The sequence below is a fragment of the Scleropages formosus genome, chromosome 15 (assembly GCF_900964775.1).
Source record: "Scleropages formosus chromosome 15, fSclFor1.1, whole genome shotgun sequence".
Lineage (NCBI taxonomy): Eukaryota > Metazoa > Chordata > Actinopteri > Osteoglossiformes > Osteoglossidae > Scleropages > Scleropages formosus.
Window position 1 is genome coordinate 16,090,322 of NC_041820.1, and position 13,527 is coordinate 16,103,848.

Genomic DNA, 13,527 nt, shown 5'->3' on the forward strand with positions numbered 1-13,527 from the left:
TGTTTTATTTCTTTTAATTAAACTTCATTTTACATTAACTTTAACAGATTATAATGTTGCCATAAAAAGTGTAATTGCTGACATATCGACTAAAAAGAGCTAGTTAATAAAAGTATTAATGAGCTAAATTCTACCTACACTTTCTTTGTTTCCAGTTGCAATACTAGAGTGGTCCTCAATACAACGAGTCGCCCTTCTGCGCCGAAACACTACACTTCCTGGTTGACGTCTGACGTCACTGCACGGTCACGTCTTCATCCGGATTAGTGTTCAGAATTATTTCTGTTCATATCAAGAAATGTTTGTAGTCTTAGACCATTTAATTAAATTGTTATAAATGCGCTGGCGGTACATCTTCGGTTAAATTAAAATCGGACTCGGCCATCCTTATCCAGCAAATGTTTCCAGTGAACGAACTACCCTACCCGCGAGGACATGCGCGCTGAGAGCAAAAAAACAAAAAAAAAAAAGCGGCCGGCGCGCGCGGCTTCGAGAGGTCGCGCGGAACCGGTGAGTGAGCGGCAGCGCGCGCGACGGTCCGAATCCGGCGCTTGACAGCCATTGTACGGCCTTGTGCCAAGTGCCGTGCGAAGCGGAGCAGCTCGAGTGCGAACTGAGTGTTTTTTAAAATGAAACTTTGTCAAACACACAGTGTCTTACAAAACGCCGGGGTCGTTGCGTAATAAATAAATGGGAGGTGGAGGACACAGGACGTTGGTGCTGTAACTGTCAGTCAGTCAGTCAGTGTGGGCGCGCGTGGCACTTCGTGTGGTGACGTGCTGCAGCTCGGAGTCACCATGTTTTCTCACCTCATGCGCGCTTCGCTGCTGCTTTGCCGCGTTGATGTTGCAACACAAGGGGGACCTTGTTGCGGACTTGACTCTGTGGCAGAGTCAGTGTGTGTGTGTGTGTGTGTGTGTGTGTGTGTCTGTGGTGGTGTTCCCGTGTGTCACGTGACGTGTGTGGTGTAACGCAGGGGGACGGGTGGGTGGAGGACTCACACACCACACAGGTGAGGTGTATCACCGCACCAGCCTGTGGGGCTCACTGTAGCTCAGGTGCTTTTCATGCCCTTTTTGACTCCAGGAGGCTGCAGCCCTAGAACTTGAAGTGGCGGCAGGGGGCGCGGTGGTCAGAGGCACCGCCGTGTCGCTTTCCGTCCGAGTTGCTGCTCTTGCTTCGGCTCCAGTACCCATGAAAGTACACACCTTGAATTGTTGTTGTAGTAAAAAAACACCCACTGTTATAAATGTATAAATAACTGCATGTAGCTTAATATATAGCTCTCATTGTAAGTTGCTTTGAAGAAGCTGGGACAGGTGGTAGTAGGGGGGGGTAGCGCTGTGCCTTTTGGACCCGATGGCCACAGGTTCGAATGCCACCTCTGGCTGTAGTGCCCTTGAGCAAGGTACTTGCCCTAAATTGCTTCGGTGAAATTACTCAGCTGGATAAAGGGGTAAAAAAAAATTGTAAAATATCTTAACATCATAAGTTGCTTTGGTGAAAAGCATCACTTAAATGAATACATGATGTAGATGCAGGAAACGTGTCAGGTGAGTTAATGCAAAATAACGATACAGATACAGTTAGATTCCTCTGGTGCCTGCTGGCCTTCATTGTTCTCCAGTACCTGGTCTGGTTCCTCCATTCATTAGCCATGTATAGTCTCTGCTTCATCAAGATGTTTTTTCTGCACTTTGCTCTTATGCTATATGGGAAAACTATGAATTTCACTATTCTCAGTGTATCGACGCAACAGGAGTAGTAATGAAGCAGTACTAACCGCTTTGCTGCCTGCTGCCAACATGGACTGACTTGTGCACCACTTTGCTATACTTCTCGTCAACAGAAACCTCGTCTTGTGTGGCTGAGATGTGAGGAGGTGAAGATGTGCCAGGAGATGTGCTGGTTTTATGGTTTTAATATTTGTGTGTTGCTGAAAAAAAAGGTGTGCTGTGCTCTCCACACCATAGGGACCCCATGGCTGGTCGGCTGCTAAAAGTGTCCTCTGTAGCCACGGCCGTGTTCGCCTCCTCCGGGTTCTACCTCTACGGCAAGCATGTGGACCTCAGCAACATCAGCATCATCAGATTTGGCAGAGCCGCGTTAACGGTAAACTGACACTTTCTATAATGTGGGTGCAGTCCTGTGCTGGGTGTACAGACAAGAAATAATCTGCCTTATATCTTGTCTGTAGACATGACATTATGTTTTGCTCAAATTAATCGCTTAAAATATTTTGTTCTGCGTTCGTAGTATGTACCTTCTTTTGTGACTGCCTCAACATTGCTTATGAAACAGGACTGTTTATTACGTCTAAAAGTGAATCGATCGGTGGCTCAATAATCCAAAGAAATGATACCAAGTAAGGCAAAAGCTGAGGTATTCTAAAAGTAAACTCTTAATTTCCTGCTACGCTGACTCGGTTATTACGTTATCTCCATCTGATAAGGTAGTGTGCCCTTAATTTAGTGTGTCGAAGCTGATTTGTCAACACCTCCAAAAAGTGTCTGCATGCGTATCTTTGTTTATGACTGGGGAGCTTGTGTGTGTGTGTGTGTGTGTGTGTGTGTGTGTGTGTGTGTGTGTGTGTGTGTGTGTGTTTGTGTACTCATGCCTGTGCATCTGACACCTGTGTTTCTTTTCCCGATTCCAAGCTATGTAAAATCAAAGCAAAACTGAGGAATTTGTTGTAATGAATGAAAATTTGATCCGCAGCAATTTCTCCCAATGCAGCCACATTTGCAAATGACTTTTTCCACTGGTGTTTTATGTGAAATTACATTTTCTTTTCTTTCTTTCCCGCTGTTGATTTTAGACTGCAGTAATCAGTTATGACTACATCACATCACTCCAAAGCGTTCAATATGGATCAGAGGAGTACTGGGCTCTTAAATCCAAGGTAAGACAGACTGTGTTGGTTCTACATCTGCCAGATGGGTAAATCAGTGCTGACATCTGTATGGCCACTGTGATAGAAACAGGCTGAAATGTTCAAGTAAAAAATCAGACATATTGGTAGTAAATGGCAAAAATATAAATGTATGAAGTGCGGTGTATCTGTTATGTTTGTGACCATTTCTCTTCATTCAGTCAGGGTTCATTTAAAATTCTGTAATGCATTGTGCTGTTGCAAACAATAGTTTTGTTTTCTTTGTTTCGTTTAGTTCTACATGTTTGAGCACGAGGGGTGCTTTAAGGTCATTCGGTCACTTTCTAGCTAATGTCGCACTCCAACCAGCCTGCAACACCTGCCTAGTGTTATAACCACAGTCACTGCTTCCAAACTTATTTTAAAGTTAAAAATGTTAAAAATTCTTTCTCACAGATTACAGGTAATTATGCAATTATCTGACTTTAAAAGTCTTTTCTGAAGTATTGAGTGCTTCCTAGTTAATTTAATTCAGTTAATTTCTGTGTCGCACCCTTCTTGGCACGCTGCCTTAGGGTACTTAACACAGGACAAGGCAGGGTGTCTTTAGTAATAATTACAATACCGCATTAAAAATAAATGCGGGGAGAGCCAGAAGGCAACAGAAGAGAGGAAACAGATGTCTACTATAGGGTTGAGTCAACCTGGATGCAAGTAAATGTGTGTGTATGTTTGAGAGAGACAGAGATTTCCCTCTGGACTGGCACCCAGTCAATCTTTGCTTCACACCTTTTGCTCCTGAGATGCCTCTGGACCACCGTGACCTTGGACAAGGGGTTAACAATAATTAATGAATACTTAAGGGAATGATTTCCACTGTGTTCTTGCTGTTTGCATCCGTCCATCTCTTACACACTAAGCACTTTATCATTGTAAAGCCCCTAAGTGGAAGAACAAGTGTTGTTTGTTTTTCAACCCGCAGTTTTGGAAAGTGCGCCGAGAACAGGCAGAGGTAGGTACGCCACTGGGTATGTCTTGCAGCGACAGCAGGGAGCTCGCGAAGCCCAAAGAGCGGCGCAGGGCTGGGGCCGCAAAGCCACATTCATGGCTGGCTGCTTGCACTGATTAGAATTAATGGCCCTGATTTAATCCAGACAGCTGATTAGTTTCAGAATGGTTATAAAGTCGTTGGTTTGATGCAGTTCGGCTTGTTGTGTAAAATGTTTTTAGATAATTACAGTTTAGACTTGTAAGTAATTTTATCATTTTTGTTAATTTTAGACTAGACAAATTAAAGGGGCATTGATTGTTAGTGTCTTCAGCTGTATAGTACAATTAGGGTATGATAGACAGGGCGCACCCATTTCAAATTACATTTCCAAAAGTATTTTCCACTGTAACAGTCAAAATGGAAACTGCTTATAGAAGAAACTCACATTATTGTTAGTGCACGGGAAAGTTCAGCTGTTCACTGTCCGGCTTGTCAGCGTGCTGCTTGTGAATGTGTACATCCTCCTGCCTGCACTGTTTTTGGTGTTGCTGGCAGCGCATAGAAGTTGGGTTGCAGTGCATCAGGCTGCCTGGAGAGCGACGGTTGTCCGTATATGTATTTATTTTGTCGTCAGCTTGGAAAAGTGTGTTTCTTTGTTGTGTGTAAACGCAGCTAGTTGTGACTTGGCCGATCTCTTCCGTGCCTGCTTGCTCTGCGTATCTCGCTGGGTACACTGCATCACCCTGTGCCATGTGTCAGCCGACAGGACATCCATGTTGTCATTCTCTTCGAAGTCAAAGTCAGCTTTGTCTGTCATGCCTCTATAGGTGAGTTACACATACAGGGGAATGAAATTTTGTTTCTCTTGGACCTCTGTACCACATATGAGGTATACTGCAGTGGAAGACAGTGCAAAGACAGGACAGTGCAGTACACAGGCCGAAGTCCGGTGACAGTATACCAGAGGTGTGAGCATGCATCACTGGTGTGATGAAACGGGACATTTGTGTGTTTCCGAGTCTGCAAAGGACGGGTAAGGTGCATTCTGGATGGTGAGCAAGTTCTGCAGGGGGCAGAGAGTTGTGATGCAGGGGGTTGGGTAGGAGCATGCCCCGAGTAATGTTACTTTTGGGTGTAAATGGAACTGTTTCATGCAGTGTGATGCTTCCAGGGTCAGAGCCAGCTGAGTTCAGCGTGTTTTGATGCTTAGCCTGCAAGAAACCAACTCACTCTGTGTAAAAGCAGCATGTTCATCTGGGCTGTCAGAAGACAGAGATATTTGAGCTAATTATGATTTGCTAGTGAGCTCCAGTGGGCTGGCATTCATCCCATCCGCATGGAGACCTTGTTGGCCATGTTTACAATGTGGTGATGACTGGGTGATGACTTAAGATGTTTTGAAAGGAGGTGTTTATGATTACATCGATGGTTTTGTCCTGTGCTTTATTGTACATCACACTGTAACATCAGCCCTTCTCCTTCAGGATGTGGAAATGAACCTCCAGTACTGTGTTGGGCTCATTTGAATGAAACTGAATAAATGCACTATTGGTCTGCACTTTTGGTGCATTTTGTTGAGACCTCTGTGATATGATTTGTTTTTGTTTTTACTTTTGCTGGTGAACATAGGAAGGCAAGCAGTGAGTGACAGCTGACTGGCCGCTGACGTCTCTCAGAATGAAAAATGACTTCCTACACAGTCTTGGCCTCCAGAATATTCCCTCCCTGTTAACCTCTGGCAGACAGCCTGCGGACGTTTATTGATTTATGTAGAAGCTGGAGGTTCCACAGCCCCTTTGGAAAGAGCTACTCAGCAGATTAAGCAGGGAAGACAGAGCTCATTATCACCTGTCAAATGGTCACCAGGGAGGGCTACTCAGACTTCCAGCCAATCACACTCTCCTCTCTCTGGTCTCGCCAGCCACTGATTCTCTTTTAAATCAGCCATCCCAGCTATCACTGGTGAAGCACTGCTTTTAGCATGTGCAATCAGTAAACAGATGAATACCACTCCTCAGTCTGGCCTCCTTAAAATCTGTTTGCTCTTACTTTCGGAGCTGAACGTGAAAGGATTGTACTTATTAAATAGGCATTGCAAAAATGTTACTTTTATCGAAAGACACAGTAATGGGCAGATGTTACATTGCCAGTGTCCGTCCTAAGAAGAGTGTAGTGGGGTTGTCCTGATGTTTAGGCAGTAGCAAGGTGCAGACTGCACCTTATGGAACAGTTCTCTTTGGCCCAGAGTGAGGAGGACATTAGGACATTAAACTCTTGGGTGATTTTGCAACCAAGTTTTGTCATCATAAAAGGGTCTTGTGGTTATTGTTAATTTTTCTTCTATGTTGTTCATATGGACAAGGCAAGAAGCCAGGTATGTTACCTCCTGACATTAGCTTAGCGGGGCAGTTGTGGAAGGGGAAGGCAGCCTCCAGTGGCTGACTCCATGTCCAGTCCAGATCTTATCTGCATTCACGTAAAGCACTGATTCAGATTTTCTTGGATGACTAATTTTGAGTATCAGAATTCTTTCTGCTAAATTGACATTTCCATTCTCAGATGGATGGAGAGTGTCACTGTGGGCCTAGCAGCCTGGAACAACCTGGGGTACTTGTCATGTGTGACAGTGTGTTGCCCTCACTGGAGAAGAACTGTTATTAACGTGTTAGAGTGAAAGAACATGTCAGATTAAATCAATGACTTTATAGGATGCTATAAAGAGAGTGCTGAGTATAGCCAGGTTACCATGATGTATAGTGTTGGGGCTCATCTTATTGTGTGTAGAGTCCTTTGCCTGCACTACTGTGAATGTGCATGAAGTACTTGTAGGTTATGGCCCACTCACTCAGAAAGGAGACTGGTTTTTAGACTTGCTCTGGGTGACCGATTGACTCCCAGCACTGCTCCACAAACGACTATAGTGTTGTTAACTCTCATGGCAATAATAATCCTCGACCAATGTAGTCCAGCAGTCCCATGCTCCACCACAGCTGCAGTGGTAAGGCTCTCTGCCTGGGGCATCCTACTTGGTGGCAAAAGCAGTTCACTGATTTGATTGTTTATGGTTTACTCACAAGACAGTTTTGTTGAGCCTCTTCAGTCGTCTTCTCTTTTTTTTTTTTTTCTTTTCTTTTCTTATCAGTCGTGTTCAAAACCCAGGCCAGAGTCAATCTGGGACCTTTCCCATCCCTCCCTCACTTCTAACTCCACCCTTTCTTAATTAGTTAATCATAGAGGAAATACTTAATTAATTACTTGGTTATGATGTTGTACTAAAGACACAGGAGCTAAAATTGCTTCCATGCCTTGTCTTGATTAATGGCTAAAGTTGTTCAAAAGCAGATGAAGGTCAGAAGGGATTTTATTATTTCCTTTTTTGATGATTATTAATATAGACCCATTCTGGGACAACTCATTTGTCATGGGTCTTTAGACCTTTCCACTTCATTGCAGTTTTAGGAGATTTGGAGCACACGTGGTAGGGATTCAGAAATGCTTATTCATAAGGTGTGTGCTTTGTGCCATAGACTGTGCCTAGACTGTGCTCATGCACTATTTCCATATTACACGGCGTGACAGTTTGGCTCATCTGAAGAGGTCATAAGTAGTGCATTTTTAACGCATCTGGAGATTTTGTCCTATCGGAGATGCATCGTCATCTTACCACAGAACTTAAGCTGAAGATAGTGTGCCCCTGGGGCCTGCTTATCCTCATACTTTCAGTCCAAGAATTCCTCAGCCCCCAGCCCTGGAAGTATTGCTCCGTTTATGTTGCCAGGCTTCATCACAGAAGTACCGAAAGCTCCGCTATAGACTACGTTGCTCTGGCTTGTGGCCTCGACATCCTAGGTATGGAGCGAACAGTCAGATCGGGGCCCATTTGTCACCTCAGGCTAACAGATGGCTGCATTCAGAACAATTTGCACCAGCAGGAGGTGGAGCGCCTGCTTTGGGCAGCCCTGCGGGGTCACAAGCCCTCGTCTCAGAGCTGTTGTGATGCGCAGCCTCCAGCGCAGCAGGTCCACACGGCACCCTGGTACTGCAGTGGCAGCAGCATCCTCATTCTCCGCAGAACTGCCTCACGTGGGACCTTGCCTGCTGGTGATCGATGCATCCTAGAAGAGCTCCATGAACGAATGTGCTGTGGTGGGCAATTGCCGGCAAGCTTTGTCATTTTCTTTGGGAACCGTTGACTGTGATTGGTTCACTTGCATGCAACTGTGTGTCAGAATCAGTTTAATTGAAACTGATGGGCACGTCAATGCAAAATGCTTCTTGCCTGGACACTCATTAAAAGATCAAAGAGCATGTGTCATGGGTGGGGCACAAGCTATCTGTCAAACATGGGCAGTGGCTCTCTAAATCCTCCCATATTAAATGGATTTCAGATTTATGGCTGGGTGGATGATCAAGCTACATCAGAAAATGTTGGTCTCCTTGCATGTTACTAAAAAAGCAGACATGAAGCTTGTACCCCTTGCAGGTGTGCTCCAGCTTCAGTGCTGCTTGGGTTAAAGTCGAGCGCTGACAGTGAAACTCTGCCTCAGTATCGAAGATCATCTAAATGGATTAAAATAGATTTCATGGCCTCTCAGGTGTTTTACAAGCGCAGGATTGGAAATAGATGCAAAATATGAGCCGAAAACACTGTGTTGGAACGGAGCTCCGTGGCCATCCCTCATAACACGCTTCAGCCCTGACTGAGAGAGTTGGCTGGGGCCGCTTCATGGGCGTGAACCTGGCGTGACCTGAATGACAGCTTGAGCCCTAGCAGTCAAGCAGGAGGGAAAGGGGTATCAACTGTGCTGTGGTGAGACGGCCTGGAGACCGTCCACAGATTTAGGAACATCTGCATGGTTCCGCCTGTGAACACGGGGTTGTTGGAAGGAGCACAGCTCAGCCAGGGAACGTCGGCCAGCGAGTGTCAACCCTGTGGTCAGCTTGACCAGCCAGATGGCAATGCTTCTGGGAAGCCCAGCACAAAGGTTGAAATGCCTTATGTTCCCCCTGTGGGTTATGCCATTGACCATCAATATGTGTAGTTGAAGGAAGATCTCCATATCCTCTGTTCTGTTTTACTATTTTCTATTGTACCTTTTTGTTATTGCTTTATTTATTTCTTTATTTAAAACTGGTGTTTAATTTTCATGTTTATTGGTTTAGATGGCACTCTTCTCTTAAGGAACATTTTTTTGCATCCGATAACATGTGAAGAAAAAGAAGCATCAGTAGATGTGGAGGCCAGGGAGCGTGTGCTGCTCTAAAGCACACTTAATTTTTTAGTTACTGTGCCGAATATAGTGAAGAGATATGTTGTTAACCTCTCACACTGCATTCACAGCGTAGTCTTAGGTGCTCAGATTTCCTCTGAGGTTCTTGATCATAAACGTGGGCCTGTTTTCAAAGGTAAAATTTTACCTATTTTTTTCTCCAGATTTTGTTAAATTATAAGTTGCTTCAATAATTAATACTTATTCGTTTAGCTGACGTTTTAGATCTGGGGGCTCGCCGTTGACGGTATTTGGTTTGTAAGCTTTCTAAGCTGCTTACGCTGATTTACCCATTTATACAGTTTATTAATTTTTACTACTATGCTACCTGCTGGCCCAGTGAGCCTTGGTATGATAACTTAAGAAAGGAAGTTCTTTGAGTAATTACCTTCCAATTTCCATTACCATCCAATTTTGAGCTGTTTCCTGACATGTGATTTGTGAGAAAACAATGTTAATCACTATGACAAAAGCCATAAGCATAATAGTTTATTGAATGTCTCATTAAAATCAAATGCATAAAGATAAAACAAATCTTTCACTTGCACACAGAGGCTTATGTGGGGGTCACAAGACAAACTGGCACATGGCAAAACTGAGATATGAGAGAGCTTGTAAAACAGAATTTTCGTAGTGGGGTCATGTAACCTTGGGTAAGGGCATGCTGTATGAATGGGTACGAGTGGCGCTATGCAAGCTGAGCAAGTTGCATGCCATGAAAGTGTTTCCTGAGCAAATAAAGAGTGTAATAAGAGTTATCACACATGATTCTGCCATTTTCGAAGCCGAGATAAAAGAGCACAAATGTAAGCCTCTCTCTGATACAGAAAATTACATTTACGGATTTCAGAAGTCTTTGATTTCCGCCACTTAAGGGTTGTATTAATGTGTTAGTGACAATTTAACACTATATGCTGTTTGTTTTCAAGAAACGTTTCTGTTCTGTTTAAAGGGAAATAAGATTTACTTTGAAGACAAAAACGTAAGCGTATCTTTGATGCGACAACGTGTCTTGTTTAGATCCCCCCCCCCCCCCCCCATTCCCAGGGAGGCATGCAGCTCATATTTGTAAGAAAAGTTATTCAGAAAATAAATATCTGCTGTGAATTTGTGAACCATGTTGGGATGCAAATGTGTGATAATGTCCCTCTGAGTGATTGAAAGCATGAGAATGGGATTCTGCAGTGGAGGAGCATACTGTTGAGGCTTTTGTCCTGGATTCCAAAGTCCTGTTCAGCCTGGGGGGACAGTATGGGACGAGACTAAGAGCCATCCATGTTAAAGTGTTACCAGAAGCCCAGACCATATCAGCCCACCACAGATCTCACCTAGACTGGAAGATTTGTAATATTAGCTATTTTGCCCCTTTGAGTGGCTCCCAACATCCTGCATGGTGCAGATGCCCAAATAGATATTGATCCCTGAGAGCCGTTGTCCATGTAGTCGCCTTTGAGGAAATATGCAGCTTTTGCAGTTCTGTCACTGAACACTTCATACTGTAGTTCTCAATCACTTCTACAAAATGAAGCACTAAAGCTCAGGTAACTGACTTCGTAACTGGGAATTCCGTTCACATTTACGTGGGTTTGTTGGGTCGGTGCAAGTCTCACATCGTCTTGTAAATCCATAGAAATTGCCGATGTGTTTTGATCAGATCTGTGCTACTCTAGCAGCGCCTGTGTGTACGTACAGTACGTACACCGTGTGTGCAAGGGCTCCTTTACCCTCGGTCCCTTCGGCACTAGATGGCAGCGCTGACTGAAGTCCTCCGTCCTCCTAAGAGAGGCTTCCGGTGCATCGCGTTTCGTTCTCACGCCTCATTGTTGAGTAGAAACATGTACTACTGCTGCTTTTCGTACGAAACGCTATTGTCAGGAAGAGCATCGTAATGATGAATTTCTTCATGGAGAACTACTTGATGTTTCATTTGCTTTTTATCCGACACATTCCAATAATAAGCTGAAATTCATTGTATACTAAGGTGATATTGCGCTTACGGAACTGTGCCTATATGTGTCATTAAAATGCTCCCCAGCCTTCACTGAAACATCGAGCGCATTTCCATTTATCCATTCGGCAGAAGCTTTTCTCCAAAGCGACGTAGATTTCGGAGGAAAGATAGAAAAAGTGCATAACGTCAACAGGGGGCGATATTTGGATGTAGACGTGCGACTCCGGAGTACAGTCAGTTTGTCACATTGCACCGGTAGTGTTTGTCGGCTGTTTTTTTTTCCCCTCAGTCACCGCTGGGCTACAACGGGTGTGTTCGAGTTCTTCCTCTAAATCTAGGCAAGGTAAATTTCTTTGATGAAGGAGTAGGGCATGAGTAGGATTGGAACTAGGAACATATAAAGGCAACAGCCCTAAAGAGTAGACTGCCTCCTTCCCCCTTCCTTTTTTTTTTACTTTTCAGAATTCAAATGAGTTTTATTGGCCAGTGTGCAGACGCACACAAGGAATTTGCTGTGGTTCTAGGTACCTCCAGTATTTATAGACAAACAGCTGACACAGTAAACGGAATAAATAAATATGTTCCTTTTAATTTCCATTATTCAGAAATGTCAGAACCTGTGACCTATAATGTCTTGAATGCCGTACCTTTTTTGCTCTGTGGTTACATTTTGACAGTAGGTGTGCGCCGCTTGTCACTTTCTTTTCTTAGCATTGCAGCGCAGCATGTAGCTTTTAGCTTTCGTAGCGTATAGTTGGAGTGTTCTTAGTCAAAGTCAGCTTTATTGTCACTTCCACAATATGTTTAGGACATACATCAGAAAATTGAGCTTCTCCTGTACCGCTGTGTGACACAGAGGACAACATTACGACATTTACTATTACTACTACAATACAATTTACACTATCTAAGTACCAAACTAAAGAGAGTGCATTGGTGTGGTTGGTTCAGTAAATAGAAATTGGATGCTTAGCTGTTTAGAGGAGCATATGGAACCTCAGTCTAGCATAAACGACGGGCTTTGCAGTGTATTTGTGGATGGAGGTTATGTGAGGAGCTTCTGCGGGCACAAGCAGGGGCTTGTGGGACATGCAGTGGCAGCCAGAGGGGAAAACATGGTCCCCATATAAGCTATGTGGTACTCAAGTAAGTAAACAAACAAAGCAGCTGGAAGAAAATGAGCGTTGTCTTATCGTCTCATCTCAGGAACATTCCGACCTCAATTTTTGAGCTCATGAAGGATAACAAAAGCAGAAGATGTGAAGAAGTAGACAGCTAGCCAACAGGTGCAAAATTTGCATTTGTTTAAAAGCTAGGTGAACGAAAGTTTAGGTTTTATCTGTGAAATTTCCATGATAATATGCTAAATTGTACATTTAGATGCGTGTTTGCTGAGCGAGTGTATAATGTGTAACGTGCCCATCAGAATGAAATGTGACCTCGCTGACATCGCTGATGTAAGATACCAAAAATAATCACAGTAGAAAAATTTAAATGCTCTGCATAGAGTTGAAATAATTTTTTTTTTTGCTTGGATCCAGTGAAGAAGGACACGCAGAGAAAGCACAAGATTTGACATTCCCCAACCTGAAACTGTTGAATTGGTGACATTGTTACTTTTGTTAAAACATTATTTTGCGGTCATGTGGTAGCTGTCAGTTGTCGTCCCCCCCCCACCTCTTAATGTACTTGAGAAATCCTCTGCTGCAATTCCTTACTTACTATTATTGGATGTGGTTTTGTTTCATAAGCCAAAAACAGGTAAAGCTGTTCCTTCATAATAGCAGCTGAAAGCTCTGTAATTAATGTAAACAAAGTTTTCGGTCTGTTTCATTTATGAGAGTTGTAGATTTACAGTGGGAAAGAGCAATAGAAAGTACACTGTTAGACTGTATTGAAAGGACCAAAGCATTATATAGACTTGACTTCGATATTGTCACGCGGACGGTAGTTATTTTTTCCATTTCAGAATAAAAAGCATTCTTCTTCTTAATTAAACGGCTGAACTTTAATATGTACATTTCTTTATCACAAAGGATTTATGCAGTCACTTGATGCAAATGAGATTTTTTTTATTTTTTTTTCTCCTAGTTTTGTTGCTTCGTTGACTCAGTTGCTGCACATCACTCTCCACGCTTGCTGTTCCTGACAGAGAGAAATCAGGGGTCACAGGAAGCCGTATGCATGTGTAATTACTGCAGGGAAGCTGTTTTAATTAAATATGTAAATAGCTTCCATGCAATTTTAAATGCTGCGTTAAGTAATAATACAATATTCTGAGCTCGCAATTTATACTGCAAATCACAAAAATGTAAGAATGTTGTGTGTTATATTTACATCTTATACACATATGTTGGTCCAACTCATTTGTTATACTCCTTCTGTCCCTCTAATATTTATTTATTAAAGTGGCAGACGGCATAAATACAGCGTTGCATTTTGG

General features: G+C 43.3%; 1 protein-coding gene across 1 annotated transcript in view; it reads left to right on the plus strand.

Annotated features, from left to right (window-relative positions):
• The first annotated feature begins 472 nt into the window (after positions 1-472).
• adck1 (aarF domain containing kinase 1) overlaps positions 473-13,527 on the plus strand; it is a 75,947-nt gene continuing 62,892 nt past the window's right edge. Inside the window, exons 1-3 of the mRNA XM_018727273.2 lie at positions 473-510; positions 1,974-2,112; positions 2,819-2,902. Coding sequence (XP_018582789.1) covers positions 1,981-2,112; positions 2,819-2,902 — 216 coding nt within the window. The 5' untranslated portion in view covers positions 473-510; positions 1,974-1,980. The remainder of the gene's footprint in view (positions 511-1,973; positions 2,113-2,818; positions 2,903-13,527) is intronic.